At 35.3% G+C, this 7,559-nt stretch overlaps 2 protein-coding genes across 2 annotated transcripts; one reads left to right on the forward strand and one right to left on the reverse strand.

Annotated features, from left to right (window-relative positions):
• Window positions 1-2,078: 2,078 nt before the first annotated feature.
• LOC127118586 (calmodulin-binding receptor-like cytoplasmic kinase 1) lies at window positions 2,079-5,221 on the forward strand. The gene is made up of 6 exons (XM_051048801.1): window positions 2,079-2,419; window positions 2,579-2,823; window positions 3,581-3,746; window positions 3,850-3,939; window positions 4,056-4,351; window positions 4,618-5,221. The coding sequence occupies exons 1-6, from the start codon at window positions 2,179-2,181 to the stop codon at window positions 4,951-4,953; spliced, it is 1,374 nt and encodes a 457-aa protein (XP_050904758.1). The 5' UTR covers window positions 2,079-2,178; the 3' UTR covers window positions 4,954-5,221.
• Window positions 5,222-5,435: 214 nt separating this feature from the next.
• LOC127122337 (uncharacterized) lies at window positions 5,436-6,371 on the reverse strand. The gene has a single exon (XM_051052688.1). The coding sequence runs from the start codon at window positions 6,369-6,371 to the stop codon at window positions 5,436-5,438; it is 936 nt and encodes a 311-aa protein (XP_050908645.1).
• Between the last annotated feature and the right edge of the window lie 1,188 nt (window positions 6,372-7,559).

A 7,559-nucleotide genomic window follows, 5' to 3' on the forward strand; every position in this document is an offset into this window, starting at 1 on the left:
AGGGATTCTAAGGCACTAATGGTTAGCTAACAGTCTACATAGAAGATCATGTCTACCCTCTAGAGTGCCCACCACCCAAAACAATACTAGGACCTCACTGACATCCATTAGTAGAATAAATTTCTTGCTGACACACAAACATTTAGAATATGACCAAAACCCTCCATAAGATAGATATGCAGGAGCCACACGACTACAACCATAAAGGTGTACGACATTCAGATTTATCATGTGCTCGAATGAACTTATCCAAATTAGTTTGAAAATATTTGATTCTTGTTACTATACTCCATATCAAATCCTCTTATAGGGTTCTGATTCTTTCAAGGTTTCTGCTGACACAAGATCTCGACCAATAACAAAATAACACCATAAAGAAACTTCGATTCATCAACGAGACACCACTTCCAAGGAGCTTAAACAATCTAGAACATAATTTTGAGTGCCCATACCACTCATCGAGTCACCCACAATAATTCACGCACATCTGGAGATAACATTGCACTTCCTATCTAAAGTCATTCATCTCAATTGTCTTGTTCGGTCTTCCATAATCTTAGCTCATGCTCTTACTAATATACAATTTGTGTTACATGTTTAACTTCAGGAATCACACAATTTGAAGACGCGCATTTTCCGGTGTTTTGTGAAAATAAAAAAAAAAAGCTTGAATCTGAAACAACCAATTGATGGCATTAGAACCATCGAAGCGGGGAACATTGAGTTTAAGCGAACGCAGTGCTGTTCCTGGAGTACCTTGCGGTGGAGGTTGATACGTGGAACAAAGGTTAGCAACCTTGGTATCAACCTCCAGTAAATGACTATGAAAAGTGGAATGAATGGTGTCAGAATGTGAGGCGAGTGACGATTTAAGCAGATCACGTAACTCAACTGATTGGGCATCCATTTTGGATTGAAGGGTGTTCATTAGCTTAGAAGGGTTCACGATGAAAGCACCAGTGACGTAACCTACTATGCAAACCATATAAAAGGAAACACTCTTTGAGTGATTGTGTACTCCTTAGAGAGAGAAAAGAAAAATTAAGGGAAGAAGAAGTTTCTATTCATTCACCATACCTTTTCGATTTCAGTACAAAAAATTATAAAACTATTACATCATAACCAACTTGCGAAAAATTCAGAAGGGTAGAAGGGCAAATAACATAATTGTAACACAAATGCCCTTCATTGAGGACTCTCATCTAACAAACAAAGTCCTCCATCCACAGTGGCTTTTTGATCAACCTTTTTGCAATCTTTGGGCTTTCTTCTTTGGTCTCCATCTCACTAGTGGGCCTGCTGTTGTGGGCTCTCACCAAAAGGGATCCTATCATATCACCTTATGGATTCAACCTTTTTTTAGACTATACAATTCCGATGTACTTTGTGATACATGACCATGGATATGCCTATGTATAAGAACTCCTATCTTGATTGAGTGAGGAGATTGATAAGTTTTACTAGAGGCTATAAAATTCCATACTTTGCTATCTTTTTCGGGAAAGATGACAAGTCAACTACATAGCATATTGAAAGGCTTAGTACGCAGTCCAATGAAAGAAACCTGATTCCCACCAAACTCAATACAAACTTGAAATACATGGAAATGTGTTTTCATAACCCAATACATCTAACTTTTTTATTTTAGAAGAAATGGGGACAAAACAACCCCTTTCATCTCATTCATGGAAAGATATAACTTTTTGGTGTGCCCTACACTCTCTCTCTATAACACATTTTTTTCTCAACCTCTCCCCCCCACCAACTTTTCTCAAAAAAAAAAATAAACAAACTATCAAACACTAAACACAGTTGGATATATGCCGCCGGCCAATTTATTTATGACCTCCAACTACGCTCACATATTGACCTAGCATCACACCACAACAAAAAAAAATAAAAAAAAATTGACCTGGTTTATTTTTACTACTTCTCTTTTGATGCCAAAATTGGTAACTTTTTGTAAGACTTTGACTTATAAAAAAAAATTAAAAAAAAACACAAACAACTCATTTTCGTTGGACAGGAATAAAATCTCCATGAAGAAATAGTCCTAGACAAAATAAATTATAATGAAAGAAAATTTAAATAACACGTGGAAGTGGAATAATAGCAATTCTCTTAGATATTTGCTACAAGAAATGATCATTGAATCTTCAAAATCTTTATCATCTACAAATGAAGAAATCACCAAGCAGCAATTTGCAATATCAATCTAGTCAAAGAAAAAAGAATCCAAATTTTCAAGATATTACAGAAACTGAATATTCCACAAAGAGAAACTCAGGACTGAAAAGTTTCATATCTATTGTCAAAAAACTTGCTTTGATTTTTAGTAGCAAAAGCAAAAAAACAGCTTCAAATGTTGTTGGAAGTGATGACAGAAAGAATACATCAAAAGCAAGATTGATGGTATCATGTAAGTATGATCAAAAAGAAAAAATCAAAGTTGTTTTTTTAAGATTACTTGAAATGCTTTTGTTGCGTTAGTTTATGGTCATTTTGATCTCGTGTTTGATTCTGCGGTGAAAAAATTGATTTTGACAAGAAGATGAATAAGATGTGTCTTAATTTGCAGCTTCAACTGATTTATCATCTGAAAGTGGCAACAAGAATTCATCAAAATGGAAATTTTCTTCTTCCTATGCATCATCTAGTACTACAAGTGGACAACTTGGAGTTGGGAATTTTACTTTTGATGAAATTTTTAAGTCAACTGCGAAATTCTCGCCAGATAATCAGATTGGTGAAGGTGGATTTGGAACTGTCTATAGAGGGAAGCTTAATGATGGAACTATTGTTGCGGTGAAGCGCGCCAAGAAGGTATAGCATAGCATAATGTTCATCTTTTCATGATTTCTAATCTTCTTAACTTGTTGCATTTGTGATTATAGATGATGAATATATATGCCTTTGATTAGATACTAAGAATCTGTTTGGATAAACAAATTAATTAAGTGCTTGTAGTATAGATGCTTATCATATAAAATGCCTATGTTTTCATAAGCTATATTGTAGAGCTTATAGAAATAAGATGAAAATAAGTTATAAGTCATGACATGTTATAAGGTGATGTTAGAAATTTCACCTTCGTAGTCCTCCTCCACCCCTAGTCGCACATTTGTCTTGGCTTGTAAGATGATGGTCATACCACATATTATTCGATTGTTCGATTGTCTGAAGTAGGACTCTTAGCATCCCCACATCCAGTAATACTGGGCTTGTCGGGTGGTCCTATAGCAGAAACCAAATAACGTGGTCCAACAGATCTAAAACAAAGATACCATCTTAGAAATGTAGTTTGAGTTTAACTCAACCTTATAAAACTAGCGTGTAAGTTGAAGATTGCCTCCACTTATAAGCATATGATCAGACCAATTTTATTGTTTAATGTGGTAGTCTTAACGGGTGATTTCATAAGTTCCTCTTAATTGTTTTACAAGTGCTTATATAGATAAGCTCAAATAAGTCAATCCAAACAAACCTTAGTGAACTTTTACTAGCATATGTTATTGGACTGCCACTTTTATGTGATTCTTTTTGAACATTTTTCCAATGTAGTGAAGTTTTTGTTTTGCAGGAAGCTCTGCAGAGTCACTTATATGAGTTCAAGAATGAAATATACACTTTATCAAAAATTGAACACTTGAATCTTGTGAGGTTATATGGATATTTGGAGCATGGAGATGAGAAGCTTATTGTTGTTGAGTATGTTGCTAATGGAAATCTCAGAGAACATTTAGATGGTAAATTTTGCATTGAACTCTCTAATCTCTAACGCTAAGAATTGCAAAACCGAAAAAACACTACATATTCTGAATTCGTAAAAGTAGTCGATTATTTATGCAGGCACTCGAGGCGATGGACTAGAAATCGGCGAGCGTCTAGACATAGCAATTGATGTAGCTCATGCAATAACTTACCTTCATATGTACACAGGTACGTCATAATGTCACATCGGGGATTCATATCGTATTTAAAATCAAATCGAGATAAAACTCGATGTATAGTAAGATATTAATAAGAACTGAATTTTGCGTTATTTAACTCGACAGATAATCCGATTATACACCGAGACATCAAAGCATCAAACATCTTAATTAGTGAGAATCTAAGGGCTAAAGTTGCAGACTTTGGTTTCGCAAGGTTATCCGAAGACCCTGGCGCAACTCATATTTCAACTCAAGTTAAAGGAACTGCTGGTTATATGGATCCTGAGTACTTGAGAACTTATCAACTTACCGAAAAGAGTGATGTTTATTCCTTCGGCGTATTGCTCGTTGAAATGATGACAGGAAGACATCCTATTGAGCCGAAGAAACAAATCGACGAGAGAGTCACAATCAGATGGGTATACATGTTAAACCATCTTTTTACATCAATGTATACGAATATAAATCACTCTACATTCGTCTCAGTTCTAGTCAGAGTGCTTGTTTGAGCTGGCTATAGGTTTTTGACAAAATCACGGTGAGACATCGTGATTTTGTTGAAGCTCCAGAGTATAACGTAACTTATCGTGATTTTAACAATTTCACCATCGATCCAATTCACCAGAATCAATTCATTCAAAGTCAATTTTAGTCGGACATAATTTGCGTGTACGCGTACGTGCAGGCAATGAAGATGCTAAGGAAAGGGGAAGCAGTGTTTGCAATGGATCCAAGATTGAGAAGAAATCCAGCCTCCATCAAGGCAATGAAGAAGGTTTTCAAGCTAGCTTTTCAATGCCTTGCACCTTCCATACATTCAAGGCCACCTATGAAGAATTGCGCCGAAGTTCTGTGGGGAATCCGTAAAAGTTTTAAAGACGAAATGACTCCTATTCCCGCCTTACCTTCTCATCAATCTGAAAATTTTCCTCAAAGAGAAAAGAATAAGCATATGGTATTTGGTATCGAAGATGATGACAGCTACAAATTTACCTCCGCGCCTAATCACATTCGTTCATGAAATTTGTTTATTGTTTGAATTGTTCAAATTGCTCAAATCATGATTTTAAATTGCAGTCGTGATTATGTTGTGAACAGCTATATTGCAGAGACCTCTAAAACTTTTACATTACGGCCACACTTATAGTTGCAGACTGCAATTTCAAACCATGGTTTAGATGTGTATGCCAGTTTGGCTTATGATTGTAGTTTTTTCCGACCTTTTGATTATACCTTATTGATTGATATCAGATATTTAATAAATGAAAGAAACTCGATTTTTTTTTTTACTTATGTTTAGGGAATGGTAAACATTTGGAAAACAGCAATGTAGCGGCGTCTTCTAATTAAATGATCAGAAGCGCGCAATCGGCGTCACAATAGTAGCAAATATTATCCATTCCAACATGCTCGAAAATCAAAAATGCAACTAACTAAAAAAAAATCATGCTACTAATTAGTGAATCTTACTATCATACATTTTTTTTGTCTCTTAACTTTGTATTACTCAATCTTATAAGCATAAAGAACAAGGCAAAACTCAAAACTAGCAACATTAAGAGATGAATAACAACCAACACTAGCATCATCATTATTTTCACAAGCTTCAACAACACTACCTTCTTTTTCACTTTCAGCTTCAACCGGCCCCGGCTTAAAAATGAAAAGTCCCGGTCCCGAACCGGAACCACTAAACAACCAATCATGAACATCCCAAAAAACTTGCACAGGTTGTTTATTAACCATAACCGTTTGGTTTCCTCTAAATTTCCATTGCAAATTCTTGACATGAATCAAAACAACCCCGTCGATGGTAATCCGCATTTCGGGATCAACATTAGGTCCGCCATTAGTTACACTATCGACAACAATCTCGTTCTCTTTTCTCTTCTCGTCGAACTTTGCCTTTGTAGTGAAACTTTTCTTCGCGAAAACGTTTTCTTTCTTCACAAGTAACATCGCGTCGACCAGCGCAGGTCTAGATTTTGTTCTTTTGTATGCCTTTTTCTTGTAATCTCCCAACAACAAAACAACTTCCTCGTCTGATATTAACGCTACGTAGTAATCGCTACTCGGTTCAGGACTACCCGTGAATTTCGCGTTCCGAAGATCCCAATAAACTTCCACTTGGTTCCCTTCGACTTCGAATATCTTGTACCCTTTTTTGCTCCAAAAGGGCCACGATTTCACATCGATCTTGCAGCTGAATTTCGATTCACCTCCCACGCTATCGATCGTGATGTGTAACGAATGGTTCATAAGATTTTTGCACCATAGAATTGATACATTTCTCCAAAATCCAGCTACATTGGCTTGATACAAACATGTTACCGTGCTTTGCGCAACTTTGCTCGGAACATGATCATCTGTTGTTTTATCTGCTAAACTATATGATCCTTGTGTTGATACTGATTGTGATCTAAAGGCGCGAAAAGCCATTAATTTTTTTTCTCTAAATCATAAAAGAAATTCAAAATTTCAAATCCCTTATATCATCAATATAAAGATTCAGATTTTAATACCATTGTTGTAAGCAAAAATTTCATCTTAAAACATTTTTCATTCTTTATATGAAGAATGAAAAAATGTAGATATAATGTAGCTCTCAATATGGATTCTTTGATGAGAAATGAATGAAACTATGGATAACCCTTTGAAGATGTTGTGCTTTATGAGTGATATGACGAAATCTACAATGGTGATGGTGTTAGTTTTTTCTTTTTCAGAGGAAATTCGTTTACATGAATATTTTGGGGTGAGAAAGAGAAAGTTTGTATATTTTGGAGAAAAAATCTCGATCTATAGGCTAGAAATAGAACGTGCCCGAAAGACAAGGGAGCATTAGGAATGTCCTCTCAACTCTTAAGCTATGATTTTACTATGTTTCTTCCAATATTACCTTAGGAGTAAGACAAAATTCAAAGTTTATCTTATAATTGACTAGCACAAAAATGTTATTTTTCTGTTGTGTTATATCTAATTTATCATCAATGTTTAAAATTAATACTATACATTAATAGAACGAGGTTACACTTAAACTTTTCGTATTTGTTCTGAGTCGACCAAAGTCATAAAATTGATGGATTTGGTAACGAATGATTGAACCAGTGTAGTTTGAAACCAAATGTGAAAATATATTCGAATCCATAGGAGAAATGGGATTTGTACCATAGAGGGAATTAAATGTCTAGGTACGAACCAAACAGTTCTAGGTAGAAATGCGGACTTTTCACTAGGCGTTCTAAAAGGGTGTATATGGATATCCAAAGAAAATTGTGTTTCGGTGTCAAAGAAATAGTATGTCATTGGGTGAATGATTTATGATAGAATGTAGATAATGAATCATGAAAGGTATGAATGATGCCCTAAGATGAAGGAGGAATAAGTAGAAGTATGCTCGCCAAGGATTCACATCCCCGTGCCTACGTATTCTCATTGTGCAGTGAGAAAGTCAGAGCAATCGTAGTTCGTGTAACCACGAGAATATATATATATATATATATAATATATATATATATATATATATATATATATATAATATATATATATATATATAGAGAGAGAGAGAGAGAGAGAGAGAGAGAGGAGAGAGAGAGAGAGAGAGAGAGAGAGAGAGAGAGAGAGAGA

This window comes from Lathyrus oleraceus, chromosome 2, assembly GCF_024323335.1.
Source record: "Lathyrus oleraceus cultivar Zhongwan6 chromosome 2, CAAS_Psat_ZW6_1.0, whole genome shotgun sequence".
Taxonomy (NCBI): domain Eukaryota; kingdom Viridiplantae; phylum Streptophyta; class Magnoliopsida; order Fabales; family Fabaceae; genus Lathyrus; species Lathyrus oleraceus.